Source organism: Thamnophis sirtalis, unplaced genomic scaffold (assembly GCF_051295495.1).
Source record: "Thamnophis sirtalis isolate CommonGarterSnake01/CBP01778 unplaced genomic scaffold, rThaSir2_p1.2 scaffold_6, whole genome shotgun sequence".
NCBI classification, from domain to species: Eukaryota; Metazoa; Chordata; class Lepidosauria; order Squamata; family Natricidae; genus Thamnophis; species Thamnophis sirtalis.
Window position 1 is genome coordinate 93,846,766 of NW_028261386.1, and position 26,081 is coordinate 93,872,846.

The window sequence follows — 26,081 nt, forward strand, 5'->3', positions numbered from 1 at the left end:
AGAATTTGATTTCTAACTTTTATATAACTTATAGAAGAAAAACTGTTTTAGAAGCATTTTGTGTGTGGGTGAGTGCATTTCTGAGAATGAGAATCTTAGAATGTCACCAAGTATCTGTAAAGCAGGCTTTGTAACCTTAACCAAAAAAGACTTTATTGATAAGAAATATATTAAGGGGACAAACAAAGATTATTTTCGAGCCTACCAGAAAGTGTGCCAGAAAGGAAGCTGCAGTCATCAAATGTTGAAAACTGGATCCTGGAACCATGAGCACTTGGTAACTAATGTCATCAGATGCCTCTTTAGACCTTGCCAAACTTTCAAGCAGAATTTCTTTATAGTACCTGTCGTAGCTGGGGATTGATTTTTTATTTTATTTTATTCTTTTTATTTATTTTTTCTTGAGAACAGTAAGATAGTTGTTGTATTTTGTTCATGAAAACACTTGTTGCATTTGTTTTACTGTCTCCTATCTGGTGAGTTTCTTGTACATGTATGATGCTAAGTTAAAGTTATTAATTATGATTTGCTGAATAAGCCACTTTAAAAAAGAGCAGTAAACCACAAAAAGGAGCCTATTGGCAAAAGGGGGAATCCCCCCCACCCTGCAAAAGTGACTCTGGAGAGAAAGGAAGGTTACTGAAATCTAGTATGTACTGGCTTAACAGACCTCTTATACATTTCTTATTATCTCTGATAACTTTTTTAGAAAAAGTTATGTTTTTGATCAGATTGCGGAATACAAAGTAATTGGTTGACTTCTTCTATCAAGAATGGGGAATTTCCCAGTTACAGTGTCAGGTAGTTCAAACTGACTTCATTTCAGGAACTGAATGCTGCCTTTGTCTCTTCTAATATGTTTCTTAATAAAGATATTTCTACTTTCAGGAAGTTTGGGTACAAAGTATATAATGTGGTAATCACTGTGTTTAGCAATCTACTCTTCCTCTAGAGTAGCTGGTGATGTAACAGGTAAATTGTCACTCACCAAATAACCCCATCCCTCCCTTCTTATTAAGCTAAACAGACTTCCCATTTGGTATCAGTCTGAGCCAGAATCTGGCTCTGCAAGCATGGTTGCCTTCCAGCCTCACTTTTGGGTTGTCTTCCTGACTGGGGCTATTCTTGGGGCCTCTGCTGTGGAAACATTCCTTGCTGCCGTCTATGAGCATGCTGTTATACTTACAGGACCCACCCCCAAACTTGTCTCTCCAGAAGAAGCCCTGAACTTAATGAACAGAAATCTAGACATCTTAGAAGAAGCCATCAAGACAGCTGCTGAACAGGTAACAACAGATGCAGGGATAGTAAGTTCCACCTTCTTTGTTCTTGGAAGCAGTGGAGTCTCTTAACTGAACTGGCATTCTTCTCTTTTCTTTTTGTAGGGAGCCCGTATCATTGTGACCTCTGAAGATGGCATTTATGGGTGGGTCTTTACTCGGGAAACAATTTATCCTTATCTTGAGGATATACCAGATCCTGAAGTAAACTGGATTCCGTGCAATGATCCAGAAAGGTAATCTCATCAAATCTAAGTAGAATCTCCTTGAAGGTAGATAGTCACTTTGACTAGTGTGATTGGTTGCATATAAATGTAATAAATGAGCTTGATATACAAAGTAGTATAATGAGTCTTGGTTACTTCTCCATTCTTACAGTGAACTAACAGTGGGTTTTTCTAATGCTTTTGTACGCATACAACAGTGATTCCAATTTGTATTTGTACTGTAAGGGTAGAATTATCGTTGGTTGGATAATTAAGAATAGCCACACAACTTTATTTACATCATATATAAAATATTATATTATGCTTTTCTTGGATTTTGTTTGAATAAAATTCCACATGCAATTAGAAAATGCTGTTAAAATGTGAGTTTTGCCAGTGATTCCTGGTGAAATTTGATTTTTCATTTTATAAAAACCTTTCTGAATTTAATTTATTAAAGCTGGGTTCTTTGGGAAGTATATTGCCATGATTAAACAAGTCTCTGAGAGAAAATGTTCATACACATTTTGCGGATTTCTTTTATTAGTTTATGTTGAGAATTATGGAGTTCTAAAAATATTGTTCCAGACTGAATTGTTAAGTAAACTTGCCTCTCCATATTTCTGTCACTAGGTGGCAATATAGCAATAGCTTTCCCCATGTAATGTAGTTATATTTTAAATTCCTTGGTTTATTGCGCTTTTGTATATCTGAGAGCACAATTCTCTGTAAAAAATCAAGTTAATTTCCTTTGGGGAAGTGCTGCCCTGTCTGAATAGTATGACCCAAGCATATACAGAGCTAAAAAAATGTTTTCTGAACAAATAACATTCCTTTCTTGGTGGAATTCACCTTATGCCTGCGATATCCCATCCAGCCCGTAGACAACAGATCAGGATCCACTGGACTTCTGGATTGACTCTGGGTTGAAATATGTGGATATTATCAGCAGACATGTTAGACCCACTAGGTAGACCAGACCATCAAATCAACTCCGCAAGAAAGTTTAGGATACTTTAATTCAGGGGTGTCAAATTTGTGCCCATGGGCCGAGTGCGTCACATGCTGGCCATGCCCACCCCTGGTTTAGCAAAGCGGGGGGGAGTCCTGATATGTCACGTGACACCGCTGTGATGATGCGTGTGTTGTACCCCTGCTTTAATTGATACTGGCTATAATAATAGAATCTTGCAAATCTAATTGATCTGTACCACCTTCCTTTTCTTTCACTCCAGTGCAGTGGGGATATCTGCTTATACAATTTCCAGATATCATCTGGACATTCTGATGAGAAATATTTCATCCCCTTTTGCCTAAGCAACAGCTTCTGCCTAGCTTCATCAAGTTTATCTTCATTACTTTCCATACCACTGATTCAATCCAAAGCAATGGGTAGCCACTTCCAAGAATTTTATGGAAGTACGGGTGATATGGACCATCTTTAAACTGAGCAAACTTCTGTTCCCTGCCACCCACCAACTGCCGTTACCTACTTAGAACAGATCAGAATTATTGTAGAGAAATACTCCGAACTCTTTCAGCCAATCAAAAGGATCCCATGTTCAATGGAATCAAACCAGAAGCTGTTTTGGAAAGGGCATATTTTCACAGTCTACGTTTTGAAAAATGTCATCCACCAAAACAATTGAACCTTTCTCCCTCTGATGCCCTGGTCTGAACTGAGATGTGTAAGGAGTCCAAACAATTTATTCCCTTTAGGTAGGGGTGAAATTCAGCAGGTTCTGACAGGTTCTAGAGAACTGGTAGGAGAAATTTTATGTAGTTCATAGTACCGGCAAATACCCCTTCTGGCTGGCCCCAGAGTGGGGTGGGCATGGAAATTTTGCAATATCCTTCCTCCAGGAGTGGGGACGGAATGGTGATTTTGTAGCATTCTTCCCCTGCCACACCCACCAAGCCACGCCCACAGAATTGGTAGTAAAAAAAATTGAAATTCACCACTGCCTTTAGGGCACTCTGTAATTCAAGTCCTACCACGTTTCCAGCAGTCTTTCCTAGAAAAAAGTGTGGGACAGTAATTGTCCAGTATAGCTGAACCCAGAGAAGTTCTTTTCATCAGGGGCCAATCCACTGCCATCTTCATCTTGATGAGTAATATGATCCCCTCTCCTAATGGGGTATCGATACCTCCTAGACCCAGCTGCTCCTCCCTCCCCAGCCTCCTGAAGAAGCTAAAAGGACTGTGTATCCAAGCCAGAGGTAACAGAGCTCACAAGAGAACATCCTATCTGCTTCATGATGGGGTAAAACAAATCCCTACCCAGGCACAGTCAAGAATTCAGTGAATTTGAGTCACTTTATTAATAAAAGGTCATAGTAACACAAAAGCAGACACTCCCTGTTTTGCACGGTTAGTCACTTACAGGCAGTGATGTGCTGCTGAATGTTTAAGAACCAGTTCTACTGGCTTCATCACCACTGCCAAACCCCTAACTGTGGAACAGCTGATTGGCACTCTAGGCATGGTGGCTGTGTGCCAAATTGGCTCAAAAGAAAAATTCCAGATACAAAACAGCTTCAGCACACCACTGTTACAATCCAAGCTGTATGGCACTAGTGAAACTCAACAACCTTAAAAAAAAAACCCAGCTTGTCACCATTGTATCATTTACAGGGAAATATTTTATAGATAATATTAAGGAAAAGGTTGCCCTCAGTCAAGATGAGTAACTGAAGCTCAACAATTTGGATGAATATTTATAGCAAGGTCACAGCCAGTTCTGTCTTAGGGCTGTCAGGGATGTTATGATATTAGTTAACTCTAGAATTCTGGTCAGCTGTGTCATCCAGAACAGGAGTGAAATGCTACTGGTTCGGACTGGAGAACCAGTAGCATTTTGTACTACAGGTAGCAAAGCGAACCATAGCAGACTTCAGAGCATTTCACCCCTGACCCAGAAGTATGGGTCTTGTAACTCTCAGGAATTCCTCCATCAGGACGGCCTGATGACTGAGACTAGAAATTCTCAGAATTGCCAATCTAGAATTACTGGCAGGCTAATGCAATGCTTCACCCAGTTAAAGATCATGATGAGAGTTTTAGTAGTATGTAGAATAATGTATACACTGTAAAATAATATACAAGCCTCAATCTTGATATATGTTATGAAGACACAAACAAAATATGTATCAGGCCACAGATAATAAATTTGCCTCTTCTTTTGGGGTCACTTTTCTAGCCACTACTAATATATTGATAGTAAGACGTCCATATATCATTTTTGCTTAATGTTTCCTTGAAAATATGTTATTCATTTCTGCTTACTCAAAAAAAAAATCTCTTAAAGGCTTTTAATACTTCTGAACAAAAGTATTTGTAGAATCAGAGGCTTTCATCAAAATGAAAACCAGCAATTGCATGATATAAGCTCCAGCCCTTTGATCCAGGCATGCAATATTAAGATGCAAAGGGGGCAAAATGTGCACCATGATGGTACAGTGCTGTTTTCATCATTTATCCTGCTGACTTCTCCCACCTGCTCCTTCTGAATCAATCAGCATTTAAATTTCTCCCTTCCTTCCTTCCTTATCCCAGCTCAGCAAGAATGCATTTACCAAGCTAGTATGTCTGCACTGTGGATCGATCTACCCGGTTTCTAGTTCCTGGATACTGCCTTTCTCATTCAATTCTTCCTTTCCATTTTAGGTTTGGATTTAACCCAGTGCAGAAAAGGCTTAGTTGCATGGCAAAGAATTATGGCATCTATGTGGTTGCCAATATGGGCGACAAAAAACCGTGCAACTCCAGTGATCCTAAGTGTCCCAGTGATGGTCGCTATCAGTACAATACCAATGTTGTTTATGATTCAGAAGGAAAGTTTCTGGCCCGTTATCACAAGGTAACTATTATTAGGATGACTAATATAGGCTTCAAATGTTGTAATGTCCATTAGTTGCTATCTAAACATGGTAGCCCTATCAGTCAGACAATCCTCTGTGTAAACACAGTACAAAATTCAAAGTAATACTGCTGTATTTGAATTAAAAGAAACATATACCCTCACCTGACATTTCCATAAAAGCTTCAAGGAGCAAGAATTGCTCCAAGTGCTACTTGAAGCATGAAACATTCAGTGGCTAACTTCTTCATTTTGAGAATATAAAATCCAGGTATTCTCAAGACCTTAGTTTTCACTGATTGATTCTTTTATAACATTGTAAAGGAAAGCAATAACTATCTACTAGAAAAACATCAGCATCACATGTGTTCATCCTTGTTTTTATGGGAATAATTTTCTTCTAATGATATAAATTGTCTTTCTCTCTCTCTCCGCTCCCCTTTTTATAAACAGTACAACCTTTTTGCCTCAGAAATCCACTTCAATTTTGCGAAGGAGCCACAGTTTGTCAACTTCAACACCTCCTTTGGGAAGTTTGGTGTTTTCACTTGCGCTGATATGCTTAACTTTCGTGAACCTGCCATCTCATTGGTGGAAAAATTCAAGGTGGACACCATCCTTTTTCCGACTGCTTGGTTAAATACTCTACCCCTTTTGTCTGCTGTTCAATATTACTCAGCCTGGGCAATGGGAATGCGTGTGAATGTCCTTGCGGCTAATATACACAAACCCAGTTTGGACATTACTGGTAACTACAATCTTTATATGCTTGGTTTAAAATTAGATCTTAATATCTGTAATGTATATAAATGAATACATACTAACGACTGGGTTCACACGTCAGAGAAAATCATAAGGTGGTTTGTTTGTCTTTACATCTTGTGTGCCTTCGGCTTTAAAGCTTTGGAACCATATTTAGCATTTAGCAGAAGCATTTTTTTCCAGTACTGCACATGTGCGCATAGCACGTCCCTGAATGAACCGGCAGTGGCAGCAGTTGGAACCCACCCCTGATATAATGTATAGGCAAACACAGTGGAAAACAAAATGTATTATTGCTGATGAGCATTCCAAGGTCTGTAAAATAAGGACCCAGATTGTTGGGGGCAATAGGTTGACTCTGTAAAACCACTTAGAGAGGGCTGTAAAGCACTATGAAGCGGTATATAAGTCTAAGTGCTATTGCAGTTGCTATTTTAATGATGAGAGATAGTGGGTTATATTTGATTTGGTGGCAGGTTTAATGTGCTTAGTTTTATAGTTTTAATATGGCTATTATGCTGTTTTAACTTTTGATTGAGAGCCCCCCAGAGTTGGTTATTAGATGGGCAGCTATATAAATGAATTAAATAAATAAAATATAGCAAAACATTGAAATGGGAAAATAGCAAGTTGGAAGTGACTCAGCATAATACGATAGAGACCATGTTGACCGAATGTAAAGAATAAAAAGGGAAGTGAGTCAGCACAATAGGAACAAAGTCAGAAGAACACAGAGAGGGAGGAACTGGAAGAAAAGGGTTTAAATTCACTCCTGTTTTATAAAAACCCTGCCTGCCTGATTGTTAAATAATTGCATTTGAAAATTACTCTAGCCAAATCTAAATTATGAACATGCCAAGATGATTTTGGTGTCAAAACTTAAGTAATCCAGTCATCTATGAACAATCTCCTGGTGGCTCCAACTCTTAATTCATTATTTGTTTTAGATAGGGCAATTGCATATAAAGAGGGATCATACAAACATGGATAAGTCTAGGACCTTTTTTGTAGGGTGTTTATTATTATTAGTTTATTATTAAGATTCATTATGTATCATTCCTATAGTAAAATATAGAACCACTATAAAAACTGTGTTTCTGATTTTTATCAGCCACAGGGATAAAATCCAATGGCTCAATTAGAGGAGTCTATAAAAGCTATACAAAAATAAATTCAGGGACTGGCTAAAGCTGTGAAACAAAAAATTAGATGGAGAAAAAAAATTGATTTTTAAAAAACTTTTTAAAACTCTGCTTTTAAAATTATTCCAGGAGAATCAAAAAGCTGACAAAAACAGATAGAGGTGGGTTGCTGGTGGCGTTACTGCCGGTTTGCTTGGTTCACATGCACGCCCGTCGCACATTGCTTGTGCATGCATAATTGCCTGTAAATTGTTCTGCGCATGCACAGATCATTATAAAATGACTAAAAAGCAACAAGGGAACCGGTTCGGGGGTATGGTCAGCCTGCTGTCCCTATCGGTTCGGCGACCCAGTCACAATTTCCACGACCGGTTCACTTCAACCGGTAGCAACCCACCTCTGATGCCAGACCACATTACTTTTGAAATTAGCATTAACATATTATTTCCTGAAATCTGGCTATGTGAATTTCTAGGTATCTGGAATTATTGCTCCACAGATAGTTCTTGTGACTTTTCTGTATCCATTTGGATACACAGGAGAGATTCACAAGTGGCTTTCTTCAAAGGCATTTCATTAGTCCTCACTTACCAACCACTCTTTCAACAACCGTTTGAAGTTGATGCTGAGTGGTGCTGGAAAAAGTGAAAATTCAACTGGTCTTGGAATTTGTGGCCATTGCAGCATCCCCACAATTTCATGATCACAATTTGGATATTTGATAACTGGCTGCCAATTACAATGTTGCAGAGAACTGTGATCATGTGATCACCATTTACTCCATTCCCTTCTGCCCTCCTGAAAGCAAAGTCAATGGGGAAGCCAGAAGGAGATCACATAGTGATCACATGAGGTCACACCTAACAACCATTTAAGGTAAAGGTAAAGGTTCCCGTCGCACATATGTGCTAGTTATTCCTGACACTAGGGGGCGGTGCTTATTTCCATTTCAAAGCCAAAGAGCCAGTGCTGTCCGAAGAGTATCTCCGTGGTCATGTGGGCAGCATGACTAAACACTTAAGGTTCATGGAATGCTGTTACTTTCCCACCAAAGATGATCCCTATTTTTTCTACTTGCATTTTTTACGTGCTTTTGAACTGCTAGGTTGGCAGAAGCTGGCACAAGTAAAAGGGCCTTTCTCTCTCCGTTACATGGCACTAGAGATTCGAACTGCTGAACTGCCAACCTTTTGATTGACAAGGTCAGCATCTTAGCCACTGAGCCACTGGGTCCCTTTTAACAACCACCTAGCATGTTTAATGATCACAGCTGGAACTGATAAACCAATGTAGATTGGCACAGGCACAAGACATTTCACTTTATGACTGCATCACCTTAGCAACAGACTTTCTGGCCCCATCATCTGTCAGTAAGTGAGGACTACCTGCATTCTTTTTGCTATTCCTTCTATGAGGGACACCAAGATGCCGCTTCAGATGCAGGATGAAGTTGAACAGATGTTTAAGAGACAGATTTCTGAACTGATCAGGATTCAAATTCTGACTCACCCATGTTCAAAATCCAGATCTCTTGTATTTACTCCCCAAGGGTTGTATCTGGGTTTGTTTCTGGTTCAGCAAAATCTTCATAGGCCAGTTTCTAACAAGAACTTAACAAGCTGCATTCCAAATAACTTTTTTACCGTTGTGATCTACCGGTAGATGAACAGATCTGTCCATCTCTTTTGTCTTCACAGGGAGCGGCATTTTTACACCCAATGGCCCAAAGGCGTATCAATTTGATATGGAAAGCCAGAGTGGCAAACTCTTGCTCGCAGAAATTGAGGCACGTCCCCATCTTTCTCCCACCTACCCGCCAACTTTCAACTGGAGTTTGCATGCATCAGGGCTTCCACATTTCTCACCAGAGAGCCTAGTATTTCACAACAGTATCTATTTTGATAATTTCACCTTTACAGAACTAGCGCAGGAGGCAGGAAACTATACCGTCTGCCAGAAAAACCTCTGCTGTTATTTGAACTACAGTATAGCAGAGAAGCAAGAGGATGAAGTTTATGCTTTGGGTGTTTTTGATGGGCTTCATGTGATTGAAGGAGAATATTATTTGCAGGTAAGAGACTCAATGAGGCATGATGGGTTGTGGGACTTTCGTGTATGGAAGAGAGAAGAGCAGGGATCCATATCTGAACTGGACCAGGTTATTATTCTGACTAGGGCATATTGCCAACAGTTAGATTTTCAGCTAAACTGTTCTTCTTACCAGCATCTTTACCACAGTGGAAGGCAGCAGGCTATTTAGAAAGTCAGCAAAAACCAAATGGCACATAAATAGCTTTGACGTTCAGCATCAGTATCTTCAGTATCACATGCTTGAAACATCTGCTTCGTTGCCTTAGGGTATGGCTGACCTCAATAAAATACTTTCTACTGAATGGAAGGGGAAAAAACTTTCTGTGATAAAGTACTTTCTATGAATTGAAGGGAACAAAAACCTTTCAGCTTGATAAAGCCATCAGGGCTACATATGCATAAACAACACTCCCCCCCACGAAAGACTATTCTTCCATCTTTTCTCCATATTTATTTATTTGCCAGATTTGTATAACTGCCAAAAGTGATTCTTTTGGCATAACAAAAGAATAACAATTTATGTTATGTTATGTTATGTTATGTTATGTTATGTTATGTTATGTTATGTTATGTTATGTTATGTTACGCTACACTACGCTATGCTATGGGCATAACAATTAGATGAACCCCCCCGCCACCCTATATATATATATATATATATCAAAGAAGAGGCAGACATCGCGATCTCCAGAACTTGAAATATATTATCCACTTAGCTTTCGTTAGCCTCTGCTAACATAGTCAGAGTGTAAAAATTAACATTGAAGAGATATTTGCCTTTATGTATCATTGATCAATTTGGCCATTGCGTGTGTTATGGGCCCATCCACCCGCCTCCCACCTGTAATTAGCTCTGTCGTTTTTACTTCAGACATGTTAATCGATGGAGGCTTAGCTACTGTTGCTTCCTCCATTATTGTACACAGCTTGGACTGCTCATCTCCATGAGCTGAGCTGTCCGATGTTAGTTTGAATGGTAGTTTTTACACTCTGATGATGTTAGCAGCGGCTAACGAAAGCTTAGTGGATAATATATTTTAAGTTCCGGAGATATATCTGTCTCTTCTTTTATAGCTAGACCTGGAACTTGTGTCTTTAGGATAGTTCGATATATATACACATACACCAGTGACGTGCTGTGAGGTTTATGGCTGGTGAGGCAAGCGGGCAAAAGCCACCCTATGTTGCACACAGCAGCAGGGCGTTCGGACGCCCGGGCGCTGTGTCCTCCAAAGAGCGGGATGTGTCTATGGCGGACATGGTGCCAGGGCTTTAAAGCCCTGCTGCCATGTCCGCCATACCGCTCTGTGGCGGACACGGCGCTGGGGCTTTAAAGCCCTGCTGCCATGTCCGCCATCCCGCTCTATGGCGGACACGGCAGCAGGGCTTTAAAGCCCCAGTGCCATGTCCACCATAGAGCGGGATGATGGACATGGCAGCAGAGCTTTAAAGCCCTGGCGCCTTGTCCGCCATCCCGCTTTATGTGTCCGCCATAGAGGAAAAATTTCCTTAGACCAATGGAAGATTTTAAAAGCAGAGAGGACCTATGGAAAGCTTCAAAGAATCAATGCTGGATGGAACCAAAGCCGCCCTGCTGCCCCGGCGCTAGAGGCAAAAGTCGCCCTGCCGCTATGTCCAAAATCCCTGCCGGCCGCTATTTCCCACATAAAAAATAAAGTGCCAGCCCACATGTCAGCAGAGGCAGGTAAAACACACACACACACAAACACACACAAATTACTCACACTAATACAATTACTTACAAATTACATTAATTTTGAATTCCTCCCCTCTCCCTCCGACCCACATACCTTTTCCAGCTGTGTCACAGAGGATTTCAACTCTGCTCTTGTCTGCCATGATGAAAGTGTAAAAAAAAAAAAGGCAAGAGCTGCTGAAGTAAGGCTGAATTAGCTGCTGCCAGGGAGGCGAGAGAACCAAGTGCCTCATCTACATAGGGAATTTTTCGGCTTTTAACCCTTGCTTAACTCTGCTCAAGTGATCATAAAGATAGACTGAGGCATGTGGTTCTCTCGCCTCCTCCTGTAGAGGGCACTTTTTGAGAGGCTTTTTTAAACAGTTAAGCACTAAGCAGAGTCATCCACTGTGACTCTGGCAGCAATACTTCAGCCTTTTCCCTTTTTTTCTTTTTTCTTTTCATGATGACAGTGGTGAGGCCCTGCCTCCCCTGCCTCCCGTGACTGCATGTCACTGATACGCACACATGCACACACACACACACACACACACACACACACACACACAAACAATAAATAGTATAAAAAAACAAATATAAAATTCCCCTAGGACAACCGACGATAAAAATGACCACCTCAAACAATGGAACCATTTAAGTAACTCTCTGGTTCCCTGGGAGCCTCAGGTCTAATGACATTAACTAGGTCTTAAGGACTTTCTGAAATGATGAGCCGGGCTGATATAATTGGGAAGAGGTGGTCCCTCAGATAACCAGGTCCCATGCCAAGGTGGGCTTTAAAGTTTAAGATCAACACCTTGAATTGGGCCTGGAAGCAAACTGACAACCAGTGCAGCTCACAGAGCTAGGGTGTAACATGTGCTCTTCTGGAAACACACATATTTTAGTTATAACCATTCTATGAGATAATTATAAAAGAGTGGTGTATGGTGTATGACAGTTCTCACAGAACAATCATTTTCTAGGAAAAGGACTGAAATTAAAAAATGAACTATTCCTAATAGCTTCATTATATCTAAAAGAATCAGGGGGTCCTGAAAAGACTTGCTAGAGGAATATGGCGTACAACCTTTAAAGGACAGGTTACAAAAATACTGTATTTTTCAGAGTATAAGATGCACCTTTTTCCCTCAAAAAAGAGGGTGAAAATCTGGGTGTGTCTTATACACTGAATACAGTGTGTACCGAAACCCCGCCTCTTTGGAAAAATGGACGTGCAGAGAGTTTGGGAGGCTTGCAAAGTGCTCCTGAGGGATGGGGAGGGCCATTTTTACTTATTTTACCTAGCACCCAGGAGCACTCTACAAGCCTCCCAAAGCTCTGCATGCCCCCCCCCCCCAAATGAGGCATGCAGAAAGTTTGAGAGGCCTGCAGAGTGCAAAAACTTTTCTTTAATTTACCTCTTCAAAATCATGGTGTGTCTTATACTCCAGTGCATCTTATAAAAACACAATAATATTGAAGGGCTTGGTGTCAAATGATATTTGCTCGTTTACTCTTTTCTTTTTAGCTTTAGCAACCTCCTGAAAATAGACTACTCTATATTGCTTGAGGTTGTATAAATGGTATAGGGTTTCCTGCCTAGGCAGGGGTTTGCACTTGAAGATCTCCAAGGTCCCTTCCAACCCTGCTATTGTATTGTATTAAATCCCCCGGGAATCTTTTCAACTGAAGAAATGGAAGTAAAAACAATGTTAATGCATAAGTGCTTAGTAGCAGTGTAGATTGTTCCAGTTGTTGGGCAGTTATTCTTCATTTTGATTGACCCAATTCCATGTAAGCCTTTTTCCCCCCTCTGACTGTAGATCTGCACACTCCTGAAGTGTAACAACACAGATCCTAAGTCATGTGGCCAGCGAGTTGATACTGCTGCTACCAGGTTCAACTTCTTTTCCCTCAGTGGCTCATTTAACACTAATTATGTGTTTCCTGAAGTGCTACTCAGCGGGACCCAACTGGCTCCTGGAGAATTTAAGGTAAGATTCAAACTTCAGCAAGCATATTGGCTTCTTGTGATATTTTTAGGTTAAGAAATAAGCTGCTTGAAAAATACATACACACAATGATGGGATTCAGCCAGTTCGCACCACTTCGGGAGAACCAGTTGTTAAGTTTCTGAGCAGTTTGGTGAACTGGTTGTTGGAAGAAATCATTAGGGCAGAGAAGCGGTTGTTAAATTATTTGAATCCCACTACTGCATACACAGTTACAAGAATGGTGTTGTGATTATGTTAAAAGCATAGCTGCAATTTCACTAGTCTCTATGGAACAGAACAGAGTTGGGAGGTCTTCTAGTCCAACCCCCTGCTCAGGCAGGAAACCCTATACCTGTGATGGCGAAACTATAGCACACATGGCAGAGGTGGCATGCAGAGCCCTCTCTACTGGCCATCGCCCCAGGTCAGATCTCTGTGGTGTTTCTTTTGTGAGCTTCTGTTTCCCTGCAAACGACAAAAGAGAAGTTCATGAAAGAAAAAGACCTTACCCCTTGCTGCACTGCCTGTGTTGGGATTGCCTGCTTCCCGCTGGCCAGCTGGTCTTTGGGTCTCTGCTGTGCATGAGTGCAAGTCCATGGATGTCCACGCATGTCCAAGCAGGCACATGCAGGCACACATTCATGCATGTCCACACATGCACGTGTTCACATACCTGCACATCTTTTAGTTTGAGCATGTGCATGTGCGCACTTTGGCTACTCAGTGTCTAAAAGGTTCTCCATCACTGCCCTATACCAGTTCAGACAAATGGTTGTGCAATCTCTTCTTAAAAACCACCAGTGTCAGCACCACAACTTCCGGAGGCAAGTTGTTCCATGGATTAATTGTTCTAACCGTCAGGAAATTCTTCTTAGTTCTAGGTGCTTCTCTCCTTGATTAGTTTCCACCCATTGCTTCTTGGCAACCATTTTGTTTTAGTATCATTAGTTGACAAATCTGCCATGTGATTCATCTAATATACTATTTTCCCTCAGTGAAGAAGACTTGCACCCATTATATCCAGCAAGTAACCACTGGAAAACCAGTAGTGTGTTATGACCTAGATTGCCTAGGCAGTGGCAGACTTCAAAAGAGTCATTTATTGCTTTGTTAAATTCCACAGCAAACCACCCTATAAATTCCACCCCAAACTTCCCTGAAGGCAGCCACAAACAAAAGCCAGCAAACAACAAAACCAATTCACAAAGGCAAAGAGGAAGTCCAAAGATAAGCTGCAAGTTCATGGGACAAGGTCCAGAGTCAAGGTCCACAGGGCAAGTCAAGTCAACAAGGCAAGACTCTGGCAGAAACATGAGTCAAGGTTGAGTTTTTCCAAGTCTGGGGGAGTGCATGCCAAAGCAAACAATTGTTCCCGACAAAGACAATCTCCCCCTGGCATCTGCTTAAGTCAACCCTAGCCAGGTATTCCTTGAGAGGAGGGGCAGGGAGACCTTTTCTGGAGCAGCTTGCAAACCTCTTTTGAGTTTGCCTCCACTCTACTCTCCATCAGATCAAGTGGGGAAGGTGGCTGTTCCTCATCAGAGGGATTTGCTGTCTCTCATCACCACTGCCTGATCCTCCCCCATGTCTGTGAGGGCAGGCAGCTCCTGTTCGGTTAACCTACTTCCCCTAATGCCTGGGTGGCCCTGGGACAGCATCGTCCTCAGCCTGTGGCCTCTCCAAACATTCCAGAGAAATGCCATCCCCATCAGATAGTCCCAGTTCCAACTTCTCCTCCTCCTCTGAACTGGGATCCAATGGGGACAGTGACAGTGGTAGGTGAGGAACAGCTTTTCCTGGAAGGGGTGAGGGTTTCATCTAAAGCAGGCTACATTAGACTATCACTGAACCATCCCATTGACCTCCTGTCCCTGTTCTCTATGGTTGTATACTAAATTATTCAGCCAAGAAAGACAAACTGAGTCCCTATGTTCTTAATTTCTAAGCTTATAATAAAGAGAAGGTTTAACCATGTTCTGCTAGAGCAGTGGTGGGTTGCAGGCGGTATGCCCGGTATGGGCGGGTGTACCGGAGTCTGCCCGGAGCACCGGATAGCGTTCCGGTACAGTGCTCCGGAGGGCCCACCCGCCCGCCCGAGCTCCTTACCTGTCTTTCAAGGTTTCTGCACTTCTGCGCCTGCGCGGGATGCGTACAACGCCTGCGCGATGCTCTGCTGAGCAGCTGGAGCGTCACAGAGGCTTGCGGAGGCGGTAAGATACATGTGTGTGCTGTGTGCGTCCATATGGATGCCACCAGGCCCGTTCCAACTGTACCGATTAGAAAGGGATCCGGAACCCACCAATGTGCTAGAGGACACTTCAATTGCCATCTAGAGTCCATGCTATAGTTTAGGCCTATACTGAGAATCAAAGATTAAACCCCTGAACCTCAAATCCGTCTTCATATTTGAGCTGAGTTCTGACCCTTGACCACTATGTGCTTATACTGTAATTTATGACAAAACATCTCTGCCAAACATCATCTGTAATTCTGGCCCCAAAAGTACCAGGGGCCAGAATCATAGAGGGCTCCAAACAAACCAGGCCATTTCCCCTCCAAGATCAGTGAGTAACCAGCTTTTATCTTTATTTGGACCAGGCAACAGTAGAAATTGATGAAACTGCAACTCAGTTGCAGTTTGAGTTTTGCAACTGAGTTTTGCAACTGAGTTTTGCAACTCAGATGGCAAGCTGCATAAGGCAAAAAATAAATAAAAAATCCTGATTGGGAGTTGCTGTGCTTAATTTTCAGTGATTAAGCTGTCTGTATTCTCAAGCTCATTCCTTCTCCAATAAAAGGTTTTGCGCATGTGGTTTTTAAAGGTATACTTTTTTTTTTACCTCCAGGTTTTGCCTGATGGACAGATGATAAGTGAGAAAGGCCTGTCAAAACCACTTTTAGTGGCAGCTCTTTTTGGAAGATGGTATGAAAAAGACTCTCCACACCCTACCTCCACCACACCATGAACCAGGCCTTTACTTTCATGTGATCAATATTATTCTGTGGTTTGAAAATATTAACCCTAGCATAGAAATTATGTCTATTTTCTAACAATTCTGGTAGCTAAACAAAATAACATTCTTTCTCAGAGAGTCAAGGCCACCGTGTCCTGCAGCTGTTTTGAGGTGACTGGGAGGCATCTCCAGTTTTGGATGGTGCTTGATTGGATCAGGTGATGGACATGTGGGTGCTGGGCAGGGATTTGAACTTTCTTTTGGGCGGGGAAAACCTGGAAACTTTCAGATTCAGGATTTCCCAGATGCGCCAATATGAGATCTCTAATAAAATGGAACTTTGAGGAAATCCAAGCTTCGGAGTCTTCTTTCATTGGGGGTGTTATTTGGAACCCTGACAAAAACTACTTCTGAAAGATGTGTGTTTAAAAGTTCAAAGACATTGGGACATTAAAGATAAAAAGGTCACAACTGGAAAATAAGAAGACTCTGCTATTCCAATAAGTGAGTCAACTTATGCAAGCTGACTAGCCAACAGTTTTAACCATACAGTCTGGCACGTATAATAGTAGAGAAATTAATTGCTTGCCTCAATTTATTATGCTTATGCTGCTAAGATTGTAAGGAAACAGGAACTGTAGGCTAAGAAATCAATTTAAAAAGGTGGAAAGGTAATCTAGAAAAGAAAAGGAAACTGGGAAAAAGGAGAGGAGACAGATTAAACACAGAGATGTTCATGAAGAGGGGAAGAGGCATTCTGAGAAGATTGTGACTCAGTAGTGTTTGTCAAAGTGGGCTGCAGAGGAGGGATTTGTGCTTCGGGTTGAGGGAATAAAAAGCTGATGAAATCTGTTCCTAGGTGTCACCCACATAGCTGGACACCCACTGTTGCAAGAACATATTTTACTGTTTGCTGCTTCATTTCATGACGCTTTCAAATTTCTGACTGGTGACTCTGTTCCTTGCACTCCTTTTTAAGTTTAGGAAATCATGTTTTCCTTTAAAGCAAAACCATTTATTTTAATGTGAAAAAATTAGCCCTTTGGGGGATCATTAATCAAACAATAAGGCTGTATTTTGAAATTCTTGAGTATTGCAAATATTAAGGAAACAAGCCTGAGTGGAAAAGGAGAAGTTACAATATATTTTAGGGTAGGGGTCTGCGGTCTGTGGCTCACTATCGGGCCATGGCCCATTTGGAACTGGACCGAACAAATAGGGGGGAGCAGGTGTGCATGTACAGCTCCATTTGCATGAACAGTGGGTGTACGCAATCCCTACTTGTACAAACATGTTCACAAACATGCCTGTGGCTGACACAGAACCATTCCTTCATCCCCACTGATCTGCCAAGCCACTGTTTAGGGATCTGTTTTTGGTCCTATCTAACCAATGTCTTATTTATCTTTCTGATTCATCATATATATTAAATGCATGCATCCTTTGTTTCTCTGCCCTATACAAAATCTTGAACCTCTTTAATAAAATGCTTTTCGCATCCCCCAAAGAATTTGTGGTTCTTATTGTCAGTGGTGAGGGGAGCAAAAAGCCATTTTGCAAAGGTATTGAGTGTTTCTGTCTCAAATTCACAGGCTAGGTTCTTTACAGCCCCACACCAACTCAGGTGCCTAGGTTTCAAAGGCAAAAATTATATTGTATCCCTGTTGATTGGTAATTTTCTGTATTTGTGCATGATTGCTCTGGAAGGCATCTGGTTATATTTTATAACCAGGAACAATTGTGCTTAAATATAATATTAAAAAACTTAAATAACTCTTGTATTTTTCAATACAGTTAATCCTCAACTTATGACTTATTGCTTAACAACTGTTAGCATTTATGCCACAGAATGATCACTCCCTTACCATCATAAATGGTCACATTTCTCACTCTGATCATGTGAGTGCAAATTGGATGTTTGGATACCAATCAATTTTATAACTTGTGGCATTTTGTGGTCGTTTGACTATGATTTGCAATTCAAATCCATTTGAATGAATTGATTCACGCTTATGACAACAAATTTGCTTAATGACTGGTGCAAAAATGTTGTAAAAATCACTTGGAGTCACATGGGTGCCTCGGCTTACAACCATAATGATTTATGATCAAATTTCCAATCCCAATTGTGACTGTACATTGAAGATTACCTATAATCACAATATCATCTTCAAGTTGGTTGGGAGATGACCCTATATGCTAATTTTTCTCTTTCCTTAGTTTCATTGTCATATCTGGGAAGAGGAAGGTATGACCAATCCAATCCTCATTTCAATCCATAAACACTCTCTATTCATCTTGAAACCAAATGAACAAGTTTGAATTCCTCATGTTCCTTCAATGGAATGATCACAACAATTGAATATTAAACAATGTTAGATTATCTCTTAGCTCTTTTAAACAAGCATTGGCATATCCTATTGCTCTGATCTAGGCTCCCCCAAAAGCACGAGGCAGAGTCCTTGTCCCGACAAAACCCCTTTTATTAAACGAGTGTGAATTCTTCTCATTCACATTCAGCAATGCATGGCAAATAGTCTTTGAAGGGAATATTTATGACTACAGACCTTATCTATCTTGGAAAGCTGCCATGTAAATATTTTCCAAATGAGGTGCTATGGAAAGACTGGGCACAGAGTGAAAGTTGAACCATAAGGAAGGTTGAGCACCAAAGAATTGAGGCCTTTGAACTATGGTGCTGGAGAAGACTCCTGCGAGTCCCTTGAACTGCAAGGCGATCAAACCGGTCAGCCTAGAGGAGATCAACCCAGACTGCTCTTTAGAAGGCCAGTTCATGAAAATGAAACTCAAATACTTTGGCCATCTAATGAGAAGGAAGGACTCACTGGAAAAGAGCATAATACTAGGAATGATGAAGGCAAAACAAGAGTGGGACGACAGAGAATGAGGTGGCTGGATGGAGTCACTGAGGCAGTAGGCATGAGCTTAAATGGACTCCGGGAGATGGTAGAGGACAGGAAGGCCTGGAGGATCGTTGTCCATGTGGTCGTGATGAGTCAGACATGACTTCGCAACTAACAACAACATTATTATTTATTATTGTTGATGCTATTATTATATATTTTATTCATTAAACATGAAACTCAGCCAACTGAAAATTCAAAAAATGCATTACAAATACCAGTGACTGGTGCTAATGGTTGATACGGTTTTCTGCCAGCGTCCAAGGTATCAACCAAGTACCTTCTTAATATATAAGATGTTCCGAGTAGTGCAGTTTTTTGCAGTTCTGCTGGTGTTATTGCAGGAAGCTGCAATTCGTTGATGTAGCTTGTAAAATTCTTAGACATTATTATTATGTGGTTAATCTTTGGTGAGATTCACAGCCTTTGGAGCTGGTTGGTAGCTCAACAGATCGAGTCCTAACCAAGGACCTAGGAACTGTTAAGGTAACATCGGAGGATATAAGCTTTTCCAAGTAGGGTGGATTTTTGTAGAATCAGAATGTTTAAGTCTGATAAATTTAAAATTTCCAAATAGTGAGGTAGCCCTTTAGATATTGCTCCAAGGGCTCCAATTACAATTGGGACAACATAGGATTCTTTTTCCACAGTCACTCAACTTCAATTTGCAAGTCACGATACTTTGTGATTTTTTCTTGCTGTTTTTCTTCAATTCATGCATCTCCAGGTATTACAATGTCAATGAACCGTACATCATGCAACAACAGAACTGTATCACAGCAGCCAGTTGTTTCGCCGGATTTGGCATTGATTATTAGTCGGGCCCCACCCAGGGGCCTAGGACGTCATAACGTATTTTCGTAATATGCGTGTAGATCCAAGCAGTGCCACTTTTTGCATTTGACTGATGGTGATTTTGTCAATTTTTAACTGTTTTAAATGTAATTCCAGTGCTTTTGGAATAGCACCCAGTGTGCCGATTACCACTGGAATTACCACTGCTGGTTTGTGCCATAGTCGTTGAATTTCGATTTTTAAGTCCTGGTATTTTGCGATTTTTTTCATGTTCCTTCTCGGCGACCCTGCTATCACCTGGTATTGCGATGTCTATGATTGTGACCTTATTTTTCTCAACCAGTGTGATGTCTGGTGTATTATGCGCCAGTATTTTGTCCATTTGTATACGGAAATCCCACAAGATCTTGACCATCTGATTTTCGGTGACTTTTTCAAGCTGATGTTCCCACCAGTTTGTTGCTGTTTTAATATTATAATTTTTGCACAAATTCCAATGGATCATTTGTGCTACTGAATTGGGCCACAATTTATAATCAGTCTGCATGATTTTTTTACAGCAGCTGAGAATGTGATCAACAGTTTCATCAGCTTCTTTGCAAAGTCTGCATTTGGCATCATCAGAAGATTTTTCGATTCTGGCCTTAATGGCATTTGTGCGGATAGCTTGTTCTTGCGCAGCCAGAATTAGTGACTGTTTCTTTCTTTAATGTACCTGTTGTTAACCATAACCAAGTTTGTTCACTGTCCACTTTTTCCAGAAATTGGCCATGCAGTGCTTTGTTCTGTCAACTCTCCATTCTTGATTTTATCACATCTTTTCTGTATTCTTGTTTCGTCTATTTGGCCTTCAGTAGATTTTTGTTCTTTACTTCGATTAATAGATGTTCTTGACTTTCTTTTAAATAATCAGCCAGTGCATGTTTTTCTTCTTCAACTGTTTGCTTCACTTGTAATAATCCACTGCCACCTGATTTTCGGGGCAGGTATAATCTATCAGTATCACCACGTGAATGTAAACTGTAGTGCATTGTCATTAGTTTCCTGATTTTTCGGTCCAAAATGTCCAAATCACCTTGTGTTCAGTTAACTATACCAGCTGTGTATCTTATAACTGGTATTGCCCAGGTATTTATGGCCTTGATTGTATTTCCACCATTCAATTTAGATTTCAAAATTTTCCTAACTCTGTTGGTGTACTCTCGCCTGACAATAGTTTTTACTTCTCCATGCTTGATGTTATCCAACTGCAGAATGCCTAAGTATATGTAGGCTTCATTTTCATTGCATTTAATTAGTTGGCCATTGGGCATTTCAATTCCCTCGCATGCAGTGATTTTGCCCCTTTTTATGGATACAGTGGCACATTTTTCCATGCCAAACTGCATTGAAATATCGGTGCTGAATACTCGGACTGTGTTTGTCAATGATTGGATTTCTATTTCTGACTTTCCACAGAGTTTTAAATCATACATATATAGTAAGTGCTACATTTTTTCAGCTTCTTTGGCTGTTTGGTAGCCTAATTTCATTTTTTGGGATCATTGCGATGATGAAGAGACGAGGTGAAAGTGAATCACCCTGGAAAATTCCTCGCTTGATAGTAACCATTCTGTAGGTCTCATTCCCTACTGCCAACTCAGTTCTCCATAGTTTCATCGCCTTTTCAGTAAAGGATGTAATATTTTTGCTAATGCCAGTTGTTTCTAAGCATTTTATGATCCAACTATGTGGCAGTGAATCAAATGCTTTTTTGTAATCAATCCAGACCATATTCAAGTTCGTTTTTCTGTTCTTACAATTTTCTAATATCATTTTATCAATTAGGAGCTGATCTTTTGTGCCCCTGCTCCTTATTTTGTTGCCTTTTTGCTCTACTGGTAAGATGTTGTTTGTTTCCAAATAATCCATCATATTATCTGCAATAATGCCTGTGAGTAATTTGAAGGTTGTTGGCAAGCATGTTATTGGTCTGTAGTTTTCAGGTGTGGTTCCTTTAGTTGCATCTTTCTGAATCAAGTATGTTTTTCCAGTTGTCAACCATTCATCAATTTCACCCTTTTGTAAAACTTCATTTGGTTGCCTGGCCACTACTGCATGTAAACTGGTCAGATATTTGAGCCAGAAACCATGTAATTGGTCCTTTCCAGGTGATGTCCAATTCTTTACCTTTTTTACTCGATTTTTGACCATCTCAATTGTTATTTCTAATACTTGCATTTGTTTGTTGCCAATGCTTTTCTCAAAGTCATGTATCCACTTTGATTCCTTATTGTAGTCCTTTGCATTTTCCCACAATTCTTTCCAGAATTCAACTGTGGCCTGCTTTTCTGGTTTTTCACTTTTGGTGTCACCATTCACATTAAGACTTTGATAAAAACGCCATTGGTCTGATCGAAATTGCTGATTTTGTTTATATTGGATGATTCGTGCCTCATATCTTTCAATTTTTCTAGCTGTTCTGTTATCTGCTGTTTTACAATCACTACAGCTTCATTGATGTTTCTTGTGTCCAATCTATATCTTCTGATTAGCCGATCTATGATTTTGTTGTTTTTAAGCCATTGCTCATGCATGTTCTTTAAGTTACTAGCATCTGCCCTTAATTTTTTGACTTTTTATTCTAATCAGATTTTCCACTTTGGCTTTGATGCTTTTTCTGTTGTGTGACTAGGTACTTTGATTTTAATGCCTAGTTCATTAGTGACTATTACAGCTGCGCTGTACATTAACTGGTTCGTTTCCAAGATGGATCCTGATTCAATTGTTGAAAACACTGCATTAACCATTTTCATGATAGGGGCCAAACTTTTTTTAGGCACAGTTTTTAGTGAGGGTAAACGTTGCCTTTCCTCATTAAGCAGAAAATGCTCCATGATCTTATCTTTCAATTCTTTTTGTTTTTGAGTTAGTTCATCAGTTGGTTCAGTGATAACTGGTTCTAGTGGTGGTATTATTATTATTATTATTATTATTATTGTTATACAATTGTATCACAGCGGCCAGTTGTTTCGCCGGATTTGGCATTGGTTACTAGTCGGGCCCCACCCAGGGGCCTAGGACGTCATAACGTATTTTCGTAATATGCGTGCAGATCCAAGCAGTGCGGCTTTTTGCATTTGACTGATGGTGATTTTGTCAATTTTTAACTGTTTTAAATGTAATTCCAGTGCTTTTGGAATAGCACCCAGTGTGCCAATTACCACTGGAATTACCACTGCTGGTTTGTGCCATAGTCGTTGAATTTCGATTTTTAAGTCCTGGTATCTTGCAATTTTTTCATGTTCCTTCTCGGCGACCCTGCTATCACCTGGTATTGCGATGTCTATGATTGTGACCTTATTTTTCTCAACCAGTGTGATGTCTGGTGTATTATGCGCCAGTATTTTGTCGGTTTGTATACGGAAATCCCACAAGATCTTGACCATCTGATTTTCGGTGACTTTTTCAGGCTGATGTTCCCACCAGTTTGTTGCTGTTTTAATATTATAATTTTTGCACAAATTCCAATGGATCATTTGTGCTACTGAATTGTGCCGCAATTTATAATCAGTCTGCGCGATTTTTTTACAGCAGCTGAGTATGTGATCAACAGTTTCATCAGCTTCTTTGCAAAGTCTGCATTTGGCATCATCAGAGGATTTTTCGATTTTGGCCTTAATAGCATTTGTGCGGATAGCTTGTTCTTGCGCAGCCAGGATTAGTGACTCTGTTTCTTTCTTTAATGTACCTGTTTTTAACCATAACCAAGTTTGTTCACTGTCCACTTTATCTTTTATTTTTTCCAGAAATTGACCATGCAGTGCTTTGTTCTGCCAACTCTCCATTCTTGATTTTATCACATCTTTTCTGTATTCTTGTTTTGTCTGTTGGGCCTTCAGTAGATTTTTGTTCTTTACTTCGATTAATAGATGTTCTTGAGTGTCTTTTAAATAATCAGCCAGTGCATGTTTTTCTTCTTCAACTGTTTGCTTCACTTGTAATAATCCTCTGCCACCTGATTTTCGGGGCAGATATAGTCTATCAGTATCACCACGTGGATGTAAACTGTAGTGCATTGTCATTAGTTTCCTGGTTTTTCGGTCCAAAAGGTCAAAATCAGCTTGTGTCCAGTTAACTATGCCAGCTGTGTATCTTATAACTGGTATTGCCCAGGTATTTATGGCCTTGATTGTATTTCCACCATTCAATTTAGATTTCAAAATTTTCCTAACTCTGTTGGTGTACTCTCGCCTGACAATAGTTTTTACTTCTCCATGCTTGATGTTATCCAACTGCAGAATTCCTAAGTATTTGTAGGCTTCATTTTCTTTGCATTTAATTAGTTGGCCATTGGGCATTTCAATTCCCTCAGATGCAGTGATTTTGCCCCTTTTTATGGATACAGTGGCGCATTTTTCCATGCCAAACTGCATTGAAATATCGGTGCTGAATACTCGGACTGTATTTGTCAATGATTGGATTTCTATTTCTGACTTTCCATAGAGTTTCAAATCATCCATATATAGTAAATGCGAAATTTTTTCAGCTTTTTTGGCTGTTTGGTAGCCTAATTTCATTTTTTTTAAGATTACTGATAGTGGGATCATTGCGATGATGAAGAGAAGAGGTGAAAGTGAATCACCCTGGAGAATTCCTCGCTTGATATTAACCATTCCGTAGCTCTCATTCCCTACTGCCAACTCAGTTCTCCATTGTTTCATTGCCTTTTCAGTAAAGGATGTAATATTTTTGCTAATGCCAGTTGTTTCTAAGCATTTTATGATCCAACTATGTGGCAGTGAGTCAAATGCCTTTTTGTAATCAATCCAGACCATATTCAAGTTCGTTTTTCTGTTCTTACAATTTTCTAATATCATTTTATCAATTAGAAGCTGATCTTTTGTGCCCCTGCTCCTTCTTTTGTTGCCTTTTTGCTCTACTGGCAAGATGTTGTTTGTTTCCAAATAATCCATCATATTATCTGCAATAATGCCTGTGAGTAATTTGAAGGTTGTTGGCAAGCATGTTATTGGTCTGTAGTTTTCAGGTGTGGTTCCTTTAGTTGCATCTTTCTGAATCAAGTATGTTTTTCCAGTTGTCAACCATTCATCAATTTGACCCTTTTGTAAAACTTCATTTGGTTGCCTGGCCACTACTGCATGTAAACTGGTCAGATATTTGAGCCAGAAACCATGTAATTGGTCCTTTCCAGGTGATGTCCAATTCTTTACCTTTTTTACTCGATTTTTGACCATCTCAATTGTTATTTCTAATACTTGCATTTGTTTGTTGCCAATGCTTTTCTCAAAGTCATGTATCCACTTTGATTCCTTATTGTAGTCCTTTGCATTTTCCCACAATTCTTTCCAGAATTCAACTGTGGCCTGCTTTTCTGGTTTTTCACTTTTGGTGTCACCATTCACATTAAGACTTTGATAAAAACGCCATTGGTCTGATCGAAATTGCTGATTTTGTTTATATTGGATGATTCGTGCCTCATATCTTTCAATTTTTCTAGCTGTTCTGTTATCTGCTGTTTTACAATCACTACAGCTTCATTGATGTTTCTTGTGTCCAATCTATATCTTCTGATTAGCCGATCTATGATTTTGTTGTTTTTAAGCCATTGCTCATGCATGTTCTTTAAGTTACTAGCATCTGCCCTTAATTTTTTGACTTTTTATTCTAATCAGATTTTCCACTTTGGCTTTGATGCTTTTTCTGTTGTGTGACTAGGTACTTTGATTTTAATGCCTAGTTCATTAGTGACTATTACAGCTGCGCTGTACATTAACTGGTTCGTTTCCAAGATGGATCCTGATTCAATTGTTGAAAACACTGCATTAACCATTTTCATGATAGGGGCCAAACTTTTTTTAGGCACAGTTTTTAGTGAGGGTAAACGTTGCCTTTCCTCATTAAGCAGAAAATGCTCCATGATCTTATCTTTCAATTCTTTTTGTTTTTGAGTTAGTTCATCAGTTGGTTCAGTGATAACTGGTTCTAGTGGTGGTATTATTATTATTATTATTATTATTATTGTTATACAATTGTATCACAGCGGCCAGTTGTTTCGCCGGATTTGGCATTGGTTACTAGTCGGGCCCCACCCAGGGGCCTAGGACGTCATAACGTATTTTCGTAATATGCGTGCAGATCCAAGCAGTGCGGCTTTTTGCATTTGACTGATGGTGATTTTGTCAATTTTTAACTGTTTTAAATGTAATTCCAGTGCTTTTGGAATAGCACCCAGTGTGCCAATTACCACTGGAATTACCACTGCTGGTTTGTGCCATAGTCGTTGAATTTCGATTTTTAAGTCCTGGTATCTTGCAATTTTTTCATGTTCCTTCTCGGCGACCCTGCTATCACCTGGTATTGCGATGTCTATG

General features: G+C 40.1%; 1 protein-coding gene across 1 annotated transcript; it reads left to right on the forward strand.

The window, feature by feature from the left end:
- The first annotated feature begins 735 nt into the window (after positions 1 to 735).
- Positions 736 to 16,342, forward strand: LOC148045096 (pantetheinase-like). The gene is made up of 7 exons (XM_087718468.1): positions 736 to 1,286; positions 1,386 to 1,516; positions 5,154 to 5,346; positions 5,800 to 6,094; positions 8,948 to 9,321; positions 12,864 to 13,034; positions 15,881 to 16,342. The coding sequence occupies exons 1-7, from the start codon at positions 1,074 to 1,076 to the stop codon at positions 15,998 to 16,000; spliced, it is 1,497 nt and encodes a 498-aa protein (XP_087574594.1). The 5' UTR covers positions 736 to 1,073; the 3' UTR covers positions 16,001 to 16,342.
- The last annotated feature ends 9,739 nt before the right edge of the window (positions 16,343 to 26,081 follow it).